The following is a 14,287-nucleotide window of genomic DNA, read 5'->3' on the forward strand; positions in this document are numbered from 1 at the left end:
AGGGCTGAGCCGTGCGGGCTGCCGTGGGGAGCTCGTTTGGAAACCCACAGCAGGAACAAGCCCCATGTGGGCTTTTAGCCCTCAAGCTCTGCCCTTGGGCTCGTTTCGTGGGTGCAGGGGGATGGGGCTGCCCAGGAAACCTGGTACAAACAACCCTGCTCGCTCTGCCTAGGTTTTAGCCCAGCAGCTTCTTGTTAAACAGCTTTTCTTGTGTTACAGATGTTTTTACATCCTTTAGACACGGGTCAGTGGAGATCCCGGCGCCGGCAGCTTTAGTCCCCATGCTCTTCCGTCCTGCCGGCCTTTTGTCCTCTGTTTACCAATTCCAAATCTCCTCCAAATCGGCCTCGGAAACCAGCTGCGCCTCCTAACGGCGTTCCCGGCGGGCAGGATGGCAGCACGGGTGTCTCTGCCCCGGCTCGCTTGCAGCAGCAGTGAGAGTTAACTGCTGCTCCCGGTGTCTCGGGTTAATATGTAGCTGCTCTTACACTGCCCTGTGCTGACAAAGGCCAAAGTTAAATTGTTACTTCAGCGTCTTTCTCGGCCGCCTTTGGAGGCCGGGTGAGAGCAGGCGCGTCCCAGCCCTTCTCCAGGGCCAGGCGTTGGCCCCGCCAGCGCCCAGGCGGCCATCCCGGTCCTTCCCAGTCGCACGACTGGCCGTGTTGGCCACGCGCGCTGCGTCTGCCCCGTGCCTGGGGCGCGGGCTGAATTTTCCTGGGGGTGGATTTGATTTCAAGCGTCGCCCGCTTCGACGGGCACCCGTTGCTCTGCAGCCCGCGAGACGCGGGGCGGACGGCTACGAGTCGGCTCGGCGGTCGCGGCCTTCCTGTTGCCGTGCCGTGCCGTCCCCTCCATTGTGCGGGAACAATTCTGAGAGCGGGCACAGAGTCGGCTCCAAATTATACAGGATAAAATGCTTTTATTCCACGGTAGCCTGCAGCCGTCTCCATCCCGTGCAGCGGACTTGGGGCAGCGCCTGGGGGTGGACAGCAGCGATACCGTCCGCGTGAATTTGGGTTTTACTAAATCTTGGGGCTTGCTTGGGGGCTGAAATCCAGCCTGGAGCGAGCCTGCGTTATGGCTGCCGGACCGGGAAGTCTGCTTACAGTGAGGCTCTTGTATTGCAAGGAAGGGGAAGTGGGGCTGTTTCCTGGAGGACAAGCTCTTCCTGGTGAGATGGGGAGGGTGGTTTGCTCCGCTCAACAGCGGATCGTTTTGCTGCGGCGCCGGCCGGAGGAGCCCACCCGGCTTCGGCAGCGGCGAGAGATGGGGACCGGCCCGCACCCGTGGGCCTCGATGCTGAGCTGCCCGTGCACCTCTCGGCCAGAGGGAAACCGAGGCAGCGTGGCGCCGCGGGTCTCCCCACGCTGTCCTTGTGCCAGGACCGTCGGGTTGGGAAGTCCCGTTGTCTGGGCTGTGGCTGCCTGGCCAATCTTATCTAGGCTGAAACCAGCCTGTATTTACYGGACGTGATACCCATCTCGTGGGCCAGGTCGCTCCTGGGGCTCGCCGTGAGCAAGCCTGTGCGTCGAGGCCAGCGTCGCCTCTTCCCTGCTGGCTCGGGACCTGTCCCCTGTGTGGGATGGGGCAGGGACGTCACCTTTTTGCTCTTCCCTCCCCCAGGTCCATTGAAAGAAACCCCGAAGCGCTTCTTTCCTTCCTGCCCACCCGCGTGGCTCCTGCTGAAAGCCGCAAAATGGCTTTGAGCGGCCACGCGGTGCCTGGCCAGCGCCGCGGGAGCGTTTCTGCCTCTTCATGTTGATGTTAAACCGGGCGGGCAGGGAGCCCTAAGGATGCGATGCTCCTTGGGGGGGGATTTCTTAACGCGACGGCAGCGGCGGCAAAAACATCCCAACGCTGGCGTCTGCCACAGCGACGGGAACATGCACCTCCCCAGGGAACAAGCATGAGCCTTTTCCGAGCTCGGCTGTCGCTCTGCTGCGTGGCGATGTCATTGCATCCGGCAGCTGAGGGTTTTTTTCCTGTGGCGGGGTTTGAGCAGTGTCCTCTGAAAGGGCCGTGCCACGCGGGATGGGCTGGGGACCTGGCCGCGAGCCCGGGCGCAGGGTGTGTTTGGTCTCCCTTCCTCTCTCCGTTTCCTGCAGGAAGCCTGTGCCGGGCTCCGAATCGGGAGCTTCAAGTCCCGAAGCTGAGCCATCTCCGCACAACAAAAACGCAAGGGAGGGGAGCCAAAGCCACCAGCCCCCGGCCTGGGAAGGGAATGCATCCCACATTGCTGGGGCCGTTCCCGGGTGCTCCTGCCGTGGCGGGTGCCCGTGGCACGCGCCGAAGTTTCCAGCCCTTGCGCGGGAGCGGGAGGGTGTGCAGCCCTTCTCTTTGTGCGGCACTAATCCCGGCAAAGCCGCCCATAAATCATGCGGACGTTCGCTTGGCATCGCACGAAGGTGATGTCTGGCCCGGCCGGCCCCGCTGCTGCCTGCTCGGCTTGCATTTGCCCTGTGTTTTCGGGAGCCGGCGTTTCAAAACGCCCCCCCCTCCTCRATGCCTTGTGTTTGGGAGCCGCGGCTCCTGACGCCCGTTCTCATGACTTTTTGTTTGTCTCCCGCGTGTTTCACCTCCAAATCTCTATTTCTGGCGTCGGGCCCCGTCGTGCTTGCGGAGAACCTCCCTGGTTTTGGCAGGGGTCGCTGGAGGCTGAGCCCTGCTCCCCGCTTCTGGCAGCGTTCGCCACCTCGGTGCGACTGGTTGAGGTGCAAAACGCGCCAAGGGCAGGCGGGGACGGCTTGGGGACTCCGCGCAGGGGAAGGGCTGTCCCCATGCACGCGCCAGCTCCGATTTCCGTCTGCTTCGAGCTCGGGGGGCCGTTCACCTGCCTTTCCTTGGGAAGCCAAGCCGCTCTGCTCCGACCTGCTCGGGTTTCATTTGGCAGCCGCTCGGGGTGCAAAGGTACGTTCCCCTCGAGCGACTCGAGGCCAAACCAGGTTCAGCTCCCGGTCGCCGCAGCCGGCCCGGCCTTTCCCTGCAGCGTGACTCACCGGCGCGGCCGTCCTCCCCCGCGTCCCCAGAGCCCGAAACCCCGGTGCGGCTCTCGCTGCCTGGCTGCCGCTCCGTGCTCTCAGCGGTGCTGCCTGTTGTGACATCGAGCTGGCAACCGGGGCTGGTTTTCAAGCCGTTTCCTCTGGCAGTGATTGCAGCCGCGCTGGCAGGCACGGCCTCGAGCCTCGCTCCCCGCTGCCTCCGTAAACAGCCTTGTTGACGAGGGAAAGGGGCTGGGTGTAGCACCTGGGCGTTTCGCTCCCGCGAGCCGGGAAACTGGTACCCCCTCGCCTCTGCGAATGCGCTCCCGAGGGATGGGCTGGTAGCACGAGCCCGCGCTGGCCGGAAGGACCAGCTGCCGGCTCTTGGTTGCCCCATCGCCAACTGCATCCCGCCGGCGACGTGGCAAAGCAGCGAGCTGGATGTCTCGCAGGGCATGGGGAACAGCCAGGTTTTCTTCCCCTCCTTGCCCTGCCGCTTTGGCTTGGGATGCTCCCAGGGGTCGGTCTCTGCCCGTGGCAGAACCGGGGTCCCCAGGGGAGCTGATGCAAAGGTCGATGCCTCGCAGGTCCTCTGCAAAGCCCATTCGAAACAAATACCTCCATCTCACTGCACGCCTCCGGGTAGGCGGTGCGGGAGACAGGGCTCCCCAGGATGAGCTCTTGCCCGCTCCGATGGGACGTCCCTGTCCCGGAGACGTGCCCTGTCACCAGGGTTGATCCATCCTTGCCACGGCTCAGGTACAGCTCTGGACTGAGCGGGCGATGCTCGCCATGGTCTCTTCTTGCCTTGCGCTGCCTCCGGGGAAGACCAAAACCACCTGGTTGCTGCTGGCTCCCAGCGCCTCTGGAGGTCGGTCCTTGCTAGAAAATCCCCAGCGGGGGATTCGTGGGGGATGTGGGATCTCTGGGCCTGGGACTGCTGAGGTCCAGCAGCCCCGAGCCATTTCTGCTCTGAGCGGCCAGCGTACGGGCAGACGTCTCCCTCTGCGCTCTCTGTCGAACGGGGGGCAGCAGGGAATAGAGCGGGGGATAAAGGGGGAATTTCTGGTGCTTTCTTTCTAGGGACAGCGCTGCCCGGCTCCCAGGCCCAATCTGCGACTGCTCCATCGAGGCGCTGGACAAAAACAYGGGGGAGCCCAGAGCAGATGCCAGGTTTCTGGCCACATTATGTCGAGCCACCGGTTGTCACAGATGGGGGCTGCAGGCAGCCCTCGACGGGGTCTCTGCAGCCGCGGTCTTGCTTTTGCCGTTAATCCGACAGGCCGAGCGGGTTGGGATGTGTCGCTTGGGGTTTCCTCTTGGTATCTCCGTGTGTGCTGGGCCTGGAAAAAGCAGGCTTTAAAAGTCCTTGTAAAAGCAGCTAGAGGAGGGGGAGTGAGTGCGTGCGCGGGTGTAGACGGGAGCCATGCGTGCGGATGGAAGAAGAGGTGTGTGCACGGGTGTCGAGGGAGGCGCATGCGTGGGTGCAGAGGGAAGAGGTGTTTGTGTGTGTGCGTAGAGGGCAGGGAGTTGTGAAACACCCTCGGAGGCCGTCCTGGCTGGTTTCCTGCGAAACTCGGGCAGGGAGTGACAGCAGGGGCGGCGCGGGAGCAGGTAGGACGAGTCTTTCCAGCTCCTGCGGCCCGTGACGCCAGGCAGTGTGGCACAACGTGCTGGCCTTCCTGCTCTGTGGCCCGTCACCGCGGCCTTGGGGCCATCACCGCTGCCCTGCAGCCCATCACCATGAGCTTGCAGCTCCCAGTAGCCTCCCCAGCTTGGTGGTGGCAGCAGGGACCGGGTCTGGGCTCTGCTTTGGGACCCCAGACTGCTGTGTTGTGTGATTGTCCCAACGTCCTCCCCTTCCCGTAGCGCCGGGACCTGAATGCAGGCAGGCCCCGAGGCAGCGAGATTTTGACTAAAATCTCCCTTGCTGCTTTGAAATCGCTTCCAGGATCTGCCTCCCAGATCCCTCCTGATCTCGGAGCATGCGGAAATTCACCCAGCTGGCACCATGCCTGCATCTTATAGGGGTGCCCCGTGCTGGCTCTTTCCCTGTGGATACCCTTCCTCGCCTCCCGGTGACCTTGTCCCATCCAGCCTGGAGCACTGCCACCAGCCCCTGCTCCCCAAGGATGCCACACCGCAGCCCGGGCCCATTTTTAGGGTATTCGAGAGAATCTGGAGCTCCCCAAACACATGTCCCTGGGGGACTTCTCGCTGCTCCACGCTTTCCTGGCACACGTCCTCTTTGCCCTGCACGCAGTCGCTGCCGGAGCCCGCGAGCACCCAACGGGCAGCGCCTGGTGCGGGCAGCGCCGAGTTGGGCTGCTTCCGCCTCCGGCAGCAATGAGCCGCGCTGATAAACCCCGGGCCTCGAGGTCGAGAGGTGCTGTTAAAAGCTAACTACATTTGTAAACTGATTAACAAGCAAATCAAGCTAGCGAGAGGCAAAACCGGAGTGCGGGGTGAGCTGGGTGGAGCGGCAGGCAGGGGGAGGCTTTGCCGTAGGGCTATGCCGGTGAGATAATTTGTCCATGGCCCTCCCCGGCTCTCGGTCGCTGTATCTTGGGCGCTTGCACGTGGGGATATAGCCCTTATCACCGGCGCTCAGCTGGTCTCCCAGGGAAGGGAAAGCTGCGGTGTCTGCACAGGCCCTCACGTTGCTCCAGCGGCCGGTGGCAATGGACCTCTCCATGCAGAGCGTCTCTGAGCATCTCGTGGTTGCGTTTTATCCCTGGCGCATCTCAGTTGTGCCGTTTTTTCCCCTTAGGGTCCCTGGTAGGAGCCCAGATAACTTCCGAGACGAAAGAAGTGCCTGAAAACCAACGTAAGTGCGGTGCCAGCTGGGAGGGCTCGAGGCTAAATATGGGGGCAAGGCACCCTGGTTTTTGGCTGTGAGGTACATCTGGAGCATGTTCAAGCTCGCGTACTGCAGCCTAGTTCTCCTGACACTTTTGGGAGCCGGATGAGAGAACGTTTGCCCGTGCCTTGGGTTCGTCTTAAGGTCTCCGAACCCTCAGAGGATGCTTCATCCGATGCTCGGGGTAGATTTCCCCTGTGATGGGGCTTGACCCCGTCTTGGAGGGGTTTCCCATTTCGAAGCTGCTCCCAGAGCCGTGTGTCTGTGCACGTGGGGTCTGGGCACGCAGCTGCTCAGCATCTGCTCTCTCCTGCCAGCCGTGGACATCCCCTGCTTGGCGTATTCCTCTCATTGGAGCAACCCTCGCATCGAGTGGAAGTTTCAGAAGGGCTCGTCACTCGTGCTGTTCTACTATGGGGGTCAGCTCACAGGTACGTGGCTCCCCGCGTGTCCCAGGGTGTCCCCTGGCTGCCAGAGAGCCAGGCACCCTCGGGTTTGTGGTTTGCACCTGCTTTGGTTGGCACATCCCATGGTTTTTCCGGTGATGCTGTGATGGCCGTCCCTCCATCCGCCAGAGCTCACTGCCTACGTGGCCTCTCTCCGCAGAGCCGTACAAAACCCGCGTACAGTTCTCGCGCACTATGATCCACTTCACAACAGTGACGCGGGCCGACACGGGCAAGTACATCTGCGAGGTGGTGGGGGACAACAGCCAGATCGCCAAGTCGGAAGTGAACCTCATCGTCCAAGGTACGGACTGCTGTGCTCTCACAGCCACTGAGTACTGCTTGTTCCCGCTCATCCTGCTGGGAAGATGTGTGGGTTTTGTTTTCTGTTGTGTTTGTTTTTTTCCGGTTGGTGGTTTTTTTTGTTTTTTGGGTTTTTTTTTTTGTCCTGGAGAGCCTGTCCTGATACCTGTATTTTGACCTCCTGCCTGAGCTTGTCTCTGAAGGTCACTTGCAGGGGAGTCAACCTGGCCAAATGAAGGGAGGGGAAGATCCTAAAACAGCTCTTGCATGTTGGCAGTGGGCTCTGGAGCCCGCAGGGTCAGGTTAACTGAGCATTTCCAGTCCAGTGGCTCCTGCAGATGATGCTGGCCATGAGCAGAGCTTTAGGGAGCATTATAGCCCATGGCCCTTCTGAACCTTGGGAGACCCCTGAGTCTAGGGGTCGATATTGGGCCCGTGGTRGCTTGGTGGGGACACTGCTTTCGGTGACATGGGATTCAGCTGATGGGGCTGTCTTGGCCTGTTTCTCGGAGAGATGCTCCTGGCAGCCAGGACTCTCCTCCATTTGGTGCTTCTCTCCATAAAACACTTGTTCCAGGGGTGAACATTAAATGTGAAGGTGACTGTGCTCCAGGCTGTGTTTGGTTGATTCTGGGATCAGGGAGGGATTGAGCTCTTCTTCCCTCTTTTGTGTGTCTTTGGGCACCAGCTTTTGGTGTAGCTTTGGGTGCCTCGAGGACGAGACATGAAGCAGGGTGACAACCTGTGTCTGGTGACTGGGCTTCGAGCCCCCTGCTCCTTCCTGCCACCAGGGCGGCTGGTTGTCGCCTACCAAGCAGGTCTGAGCCCTGCATGCAGCTGTGTCTCGGCATCGGGGCGAGCCCTCATCCGACCCTCTTCCGGCAGTGCCTCCTTCCAAGCCTGTGGCTCACGTGCCCACCTCGGCCACCATCGGCAGCAAGGCCCTGCTGCGATGCACCGAGATGGACGGCTCGCCGCCCCCCACCTTCCAGTGGTACAAGAACAGCATGCTGATGCCCATAGACCCCAAGACCAGCCTGTCGTTCAGGAACTCCTCTTACACCCTGGACCCCACCACGGGGGTGCTGGTGAGTGCAGGGGGGGGTCCTGAGCTCCAGGAGCCCAAGCTTTTTCCCCAGGCTACCTTCATGTCTTCTCTCCCATCTAGACTTTCGAGCCCGTGAGCAGCTTCGACACCGGCGACTACTACTGTGAGGCGTCGAATAACGTGGGGTCCCCCCAGAGATCAGAGGCCATCCACATGGAAGCCAGTAAGAAACAGTAGTGGGGGCAGACAGCGTGCGTCCATACCCACGTGGGGCCCTTCTAGGCCTTGCCCGATTTGAATGTCTGGCACAAATTGTATTCTGGGGTATACCAGTATCTAGGTTAAAATATTACCCCAAACTAGTTTATCTTTCCAGTGCTCAGGGTTCAGAGACGCATTAATTAGCTGTGCTGTTAATGACTCTGCCATATGCTGTCCTGGGCTGAAATGAACATTTGGAATGATGCTATGGAGGGGGAATGGRATAAAGGTGTCCTTGGAGAGAAATTTGCCTGGGCCAGGTTAGGGCAACCTGATCCAACTCTGAATTGGATCCAGCTTTGATGTTGGCCCTGCTTTGATTTGGGGTTGGACCTGAGGCCCCCAGATCCCTTCTGACCCCTGTCATGGTTCTTAAACGGTGCTTCTGCGTGTTCATGCTGGGTTTATGAGTGTTAAGCTGAGTTTCCATGTCATGCCCAGCATAAGCCAGTCTTGCGCCCCGGGCTGGGATCCAGCTGCCCTCCGACAGCCCAGTTCTCTCCTGCCAGGTGAAGTCAATGTGGGTGGCATCGTGGCTGCTGTTGTGGTCCTGCTGATGGTGCTGGCACTCGCGGCCTTYGGCATCTGGTTCGCCTACACGCGGGGCTTCTTCAGCAGTGAGTACTGCACTGCATGCTGATCTCCGGGCGCGCGGCGTTAGCCGTGGAGCCCTGGGGCTTGCTCACGTCTATGCCGGTGCCCGTTTTCTCTGCCACCCCCTGACAATCCTGTTCTGTTTCTTCTTTTCAGAGAGAAGAGAGTAAGTGAACCCATAATACTGCTGATTCCTTCCCTGCTGGTCCCTCTGGATCCCCGCTAATGGGAGTGGGTGGTATCTCTCTGGGGTTTGCCCTGGCACAGCGATTCCTCTCCCAACCTGGTGTCCCCTCGTGGGAGCAGGCATAGGGCTGTGCCCAGCGCTGGGTGCCAGCGCTCCTGCGGGCCTGGGAATGTGGCCTGGTGTCACCAGGTGCTTGGGGGCGGCTGAGGAGCTCTGGGCGGTGTGAGGGGTCCTAACGTTCTCTYTTCTAGCACCACCGGCAAGAAGGTCATTTACAGCCAGCCCTCACACCGGAGCGAAGTGAGTATGCCGACTGCGAGCTGTTCGCCCTGGCGACAGTGTTTGCGCGGTGTCGGGTGTGGGGTGTAAAGGATGGGTGGTGACGGGAACCGCATGGTTGTGTCGTGCCTGTGACGTGCTGTTACCCCAGAGCATGTTCCCCAGGGGGTTCCCCTCAAACCCTCCTTGGCGGCTGAGCCATCTGCTTCACTTAAAAACCCTGTGCCCAAAGGGACAAGCGGGAACCCCGGTGCCGTACTGGTCTTATGGGTGCCATCGCTGTCCGGGGCTCGAGGGCGACCGTGGACCCTTTCTCCAAGGGTGCCCAGGAGCTACAAGGCTGCTGTGAGCCCCGAGCCRGCGGTGGGTCCCCCTGTGCTCTGTGACATCTCGTGCTGCTGGTGGCTTTTAAARCATTCAGCGCAAGCTGGGCTCCTTGGGGCCCAGGAACTGGTCCCACTGGGGGGGGGCAGTGGCCAGGCCTCCCGCAGGCATCGCCTGTTCCTGACCCACCGCGGGGCCTCCCTGGCCCTCTGCCTCTTCCGCCTGCAGTCGTTGCCAGCGCCGTGTCCGACGGCAGGGGCCCCTCGCGGGCTGGAGATCCGCAGCCTGAGGGTTTCCCCGGCTGCCTGTAAACCGGCTCACTGTCCCCATCTGTCCTCAGGGAGACTTGCTCCTTCTAACGCTTATTATGCAAAGTAYGGAGGGAGGGAAACTCTGCAGCATGCAAAGAGAGGAAGACCGGGGATTTTGGGTCGCTCGGGGTGATAGTGTGCAGCACAGCGAGCGCGGGCTGGGCGGAAGAGCGGCATCTACGCGCTTCCCATCCCTCCAGCCAGGCCTGGCGGGTCAGTACTGCTGCCCGGGGTTCATTCCTGAGCTAGCTGTGGGGAACAGCTGCCAGGTACCTGAACCTCCTTCTCCAAGCAAATCCCAGCAGCTGGGAAGGGGCAAATTCCCCTTGGGATGTGGCCAGGCGCCCACGGCCTTGGGGGTACCTGCGGGTATTGGGCGGTTTGCTGCATCTAGCAAGCATCGCGCTCCCTCATCCCACCTCGTGTCCCGTCCTTGTCACCTACTGCCGCTGACGTCCCCCATTTCCATCCACAGGGAGAGTTCAAACAGACGTCGTCCTTCCTGGTGTGAAGTCTGCGGGAGCTGCTCCTGCCTCACCAAGAACTGTTGTAAATGTTTTGGAATTACTGCAGCTATGCCATGATTTTAACTTTTTTTTTGTTGTTTTTTTTTAAGTGTCACATGGTGTCTTTTCAGTGTCACTTCAGACCCCCCTGATTTTTTTTCAGGGTAGGTCTTGCCTTTCCCCCCGGCAATCCAATGCCTTATTCCCTTCCCCTACGTCCCAGCGGGACCCATGTCCTGGCTGGGACCCAGAGGGGCCCGTTCTGCCTGTCCTCCGTACCYGGCGCTGGGCTCGTTCCTCCCGGCGCTCTGCTTATCGCAAAGCACCGGCCGCCGCTAGCGGCCTCGTCGCCGCTGCTGCGGGTTGAGGCCAGCGCCGCGGCCGCTGCGGGTTTCTCCGCCATATTCTTGCCCCGCTCCCAGGAGAGCTCGGGGACTCCGGCCACCCTCGGCTCCCCCTGGAACGAGGTCCGAGATGCCCCTCGGAGGGGACGGATCTGGGGTTGGGAGCGGGTGTAACCCCGCGTCCCACCTCGGGGGCCGGGGCTGCGTCACCCGCGGCTGCTCTTGCTGCTCCTGGGGCTGAAACAGCCACTGGTCCCAGTTGCCCTCCGTTAACTGGGCGCACCAGGCCCTCCGGCCTGAGCTGTTTCCTCTCCTAAAATAGTCGTAACCACTTGTGTGATGACTTCTGGTTTCCGTTGCTGGCAATAAATAAACCTGTGTTCCTTGTACAGAGTCCCTGGTGCCCTTTCCTGGGGTGGGGGGGGACAGGGCCATGTCTTGGGGACGAAGTGGGACAAGGCTCTCCTGACCCTGAGCCTCCCTCGAGGACGTGGTTTGGGGGGGCTGAGCTGCAAGCGGGAGGGGAGCATGCGCCCTGCCAGCCACTGTGGGGACACTGGTCCTGGCAGCTGTGACACACGGGGACAACCCAACCCGGCCCCCTACAGCCAGGGACCCCCGGTCCCCTCCTAGTGTCACCACCTGTCCGGACCCCGAGCATCCTCCGGTCCAGGAGCAAGCGGGTGCAGCAGAGCCCTTCCCGACTGCGAATATAACTTTTATTTAGTAATTCTGTTTTTCCCCCAAGTGCAGGAAAAAAAAACGACGGGCCCCTGGCAGAAGCAGGGCATTTAGTGAGCAAGTCTTTCCAGTGGGTCAAACATTTCTTCCCAATTTATATATATAGATGTGGATATATATATTAGTGGAACTATATATATATATATATATATATATATGTAACGTGGACTCAGTGCAGCGAGGGATTAACAGGCCCTACAACCCAAGCCCCAGAGCGGCGGTGGTTTTCCCGGGGTAAGGACGCGTTAATAGGCAGCGGCTCTACGTTAGCAGCAGCGGGGTTGCTCGAGGGCCGCGGTGGCTCCGGCGTGGCCCCGTCCCCTCCCACGGGGCTGCGCCACATTCCGTTTTCGGTGGCCGTCCCTGGGGAGGGAGGAGGGCCCCGCTCGGAGGAGATCCYGGCTCTGGGAATGTCCCTCGTTTGGCTCGGGGCGCGGGAGCCCTCCTGCTCGCGCGTGCACGCTTGCGTGCAACACCCCGGCCATGGGGACTAGCCCGGTGGTGCCCCGTGGTCCCCAGCGGCTCAGGTGTCCCCAACCCGCTGGGGGCTGGCAGAGCAGCCCTGTTCTCGCCCTGGGTGTGTGGGGTGAGACGGGACCCCCCCCCCTCGGCCTCATCCTGCTCCGAGCCTGCTGGGGGCCGCGGCTGAGCTGCAGGGAGGATCCGGCACTGCCGACCTCAGCCTGTCCGGCTCTGCCGCAGGGTCCCCGAGCAGCGGTGGGGGCAGCTCCTTCTCTGCCTGGCCCCATGTGGARCAGTCAGAGCTTCCTTCTCCCCGATGCACACGTGCAGCGAGTGGGTCGGGTCTCAGCACCTCCCAGCTCAGCCCCAGCCGGACCGTGGTGGGATCCTGGACCTTCCTCCGGGGAATGAGGTGGCTCCGATTCAGCAGAGACCAACGGCCAGAAAGCGTGGCCATGGATGTCCCCAAGGGCCAGAGGTGTCCGCGTCCCCCCGGGGGCCAGCATCTCCCAGCAGGATTGTGCCCACCATCCTCTGAAGCACAGCACCAGTGCTGTCCCCGTGGCCATGGCCAGGGAATCTTTCTAGCTGGCATCAGCAGAGCATTAGGTAGGAGGGGGACAAAGACAGACCTGTCCCTGGCCAGGCTGGAGTGGGGGACACCGTCCCACCGGCTAGCGAGCGGCTGCGGGGCTCCCCAGCAGCCCCAGGCCAGGGCCTGAGGGAGCTGCCCCGTGCGATGAGGAAGGAGAAAGGCCTGGGAGGACGGTGAGAACCAGGATGGGGGGAAGAGTTGGCGGCATCTCCGGGCGCCGGCGGCTCAGACGTTGCTGATGCGGACGCTCAGCGGCGCTCCCTCCCGCTCCTCCGCCTCCCGGAGGGACTCCTCCAGCTTGATCTTCTCGGGGTCCCCGAACCGGACGGTCTCGTGGACGCAGCAGGGTGCCGACACCTTCACCACCTGGTCAAAGAGGCTGAAGTCGGCCACGTACTTGCCGCTGGCTGAGAGGGAGATGGCTGGCGTGAACTCGTAGCCCCAGAGGATCTCCTCGGGCAGGTAGGACGTGCGCACCTGGCATGTAGCGCTGGTGGACTCCACGGTGCCGCTGAGGATCACCACGAGCTCGAAGTCACCTTCGCCCGTCCGCAGGGCCATGTCCCGGAAGGGGCTGGCATCATCCACCACGTGGTAGAAGGTGAGGGGCAGGATGAGGAAGGGGCTGTCGGAGGATGTGTCCACCTGGAAGTCCACGTTGACCTGGTTGAGCCGGATGTTCTCACCCTCCTTGGTGAGGTGGGTCTGGAGGAGTTTGCCTGTCACCTGGCAGCCGATGAGGAGGCTCTTGCGCATGTTGGCCACGCGGATCATGAGGCAGGTCTTGCCGTTGTGCTGGGCCACCACAGCGTTTTGGCTGAACTTGATGGTCTCCGCTCGCTTCTTGGGCCGGGCGATCTTGGCCAGGAAGGTGCCGGTGATGAAGATCTCCATGATGGTGGTGAGGACCAGCTGGGTGATGAGCAGGACGATAGCAAACGGACACTCCTCGCTGATGTAGCGGAAGCCATAGCCGATGGTGGTCTGGGACTCAAGGGAGAAGAGGAAGGCACCAGTGAGCGTGTGCACCTGCATGACACACGGTGTGTGGTTGGCCGGTGGGTCGAACTCCAGCAGGTCCCCGTGCATCACGGCCACCAGGTACCAGATGACGCCAAAGGCAAACCAGGTGCCGGCAAAGGTGGCGGAGAAGAGCACCAGCTTGTACCGCCACTGCATGTCAATGAAGGTCGTCCACAGGTCCTTGAGGTACAGGAAGCGCTTGTCAGCAATGTGCTCCATCCGCACGTTGCTCCGGCCATCCTTGGTCATCACCCGGCGCTTGCGCAGGCCCGAGCCGATGAGGGGACGGCTGTCGGTCTGCGTGGTCTGGCTGTAGTACACCTTCGTGGCTGACGTCATCTGGAAGAGATGGCAATGGGGCACAGTGAGGAGCTGCCATGCAGGAGTGGGACTCTCTGGGGTGGGCTCGTAGGGACCTTGGGGCCATGGAGGAGAGGGAGGATGGATGGGACAGAGTGGTTGGATGGATGGATGGTGTGTATTGAGCTGATGGACAGATAGGTGGTTGGATGGAGAGAATGGATGGCATGTGTTGGGTGGATGGATGGATGAAGATGGATGGATGAGCAGATGAATGGATGGGACATTGGGTGGATGGAAAGGCAAGGATGCATGGAGCATGCTGAGAGGATGGATGGGTAAATGAATGGATGGGCCTGGCAGAGAGGTGGATGGATGGAAGGTGAGGCTGGATGTACCGGGCTTCTTGAGCAGCTGGGGTGGAGTGAAGCGGATGGGCAGACGGCGAGGGAGGCCACGTGGAGTGGAGTGGGGGAAGGTTGAGCCACGGACGAACGGGTGGGTGCAAGGAGGGCTGGGCTGGATGGGCGAAAGAAGAGGAAGGAGGGGTGGGAGGATGGAGCGATGAAGAGGATGTGTGTGTGGGGGTGGATGGAGGGATGGGTGGGCGGATGGCTGGAACGGAGGACATCTAAAGAGATTTCCTGGGCTCAGCGGTCTGCCCCCTCCCCAGTGCCCCCCGTTAGGTCACGCGGCCACGGCACTGTGGTGAGCACAGCAAGGGC

General features: G+C 61.4%; 2 protein-coding genes across 4 annotated transcripts; one reads left to right on the forward strand and one right to left on the reverse strand.

Moving 5' to 3' along the window:
- The first annotated feature begins 902 nt into the window (after window positions 1-902).
- Window positions 903-10,834, forward strand: F11R (F11 receptor). 3 transcript variants are annotated; one of them, XM_026058108.1, is made up of 10 exons: window positions 994-2,907; window positions 5,749-5,805; window positions 6,156-6,269; window positions 6,445-6,588; window positions 7,473-7,675; window positions 7,756-7,858; window positions 8,406-8,513; window positions 8,647-8,656; window positions 8,929-8,977; window positions 10,067-10,834. In XM_026058108.1, the coding sequence occupies exons 1-10, from the start codon at window positions 2,376-2,378 to the stop codon at window positions 10,100-10,102; spliced, it is 1,356 nt and encodes a 451-aa protein (XP_025913893.1). In that variant the 5' UTR covers window positions 994-2,375; the 3' UTR covers window positions 10,103-10,834. The 3 variants fall into 3 exon arrangements, with proteins under 3 accessions (XP_025913894.1, XP_025913893.1, XP_025913895.1); XM_026058110.1 differs by lacking the exon at window positions 994-2,907 and adding an exon at window positions 3,995-4,151; XM_026058109.1 differs by lacking the exons at window positions 8,647-8,656; window positions 8,929-8,977; window positions 10,067-10,834 and having other exon boundaries at window positions 903-2,907; window positions 8,338-8,421.
- Window positions 10,835-12,464: 1,630 nt separating this feature from the next.
- KCNJ10 (potassium voltage-gated channel subfamily J member 10) lies at window positions 12,465-13,601 on the reverse strand. The gene has a single exon (XM_026058112.1). It carries the CDS (start codon window positions 13,599-13,601, stop codon window positions 12,465-12,467), a length of 1,137 nt encoding a protein of 378 aa, XP_025913897.1.
- Window positions 13,602-14,287: the final 686 nt, after the last annotated feature.

This window comes from Apteryx rowi, unplaced genomic scaffold, assembly GCF_003343035.1.
Source record: "Apteryx rowi isolate R43461 unplaced genomic scaffold, aptRow1 scaffold_1429, whole genome shotgun sequence".
Taxonomy (NCBI): domain Eukaryota; kingdom Metazoa; phylum Chordata; class Aves; order Apterygiformes; family Apterygidae; genus Apteryx; species Apteryx rowi.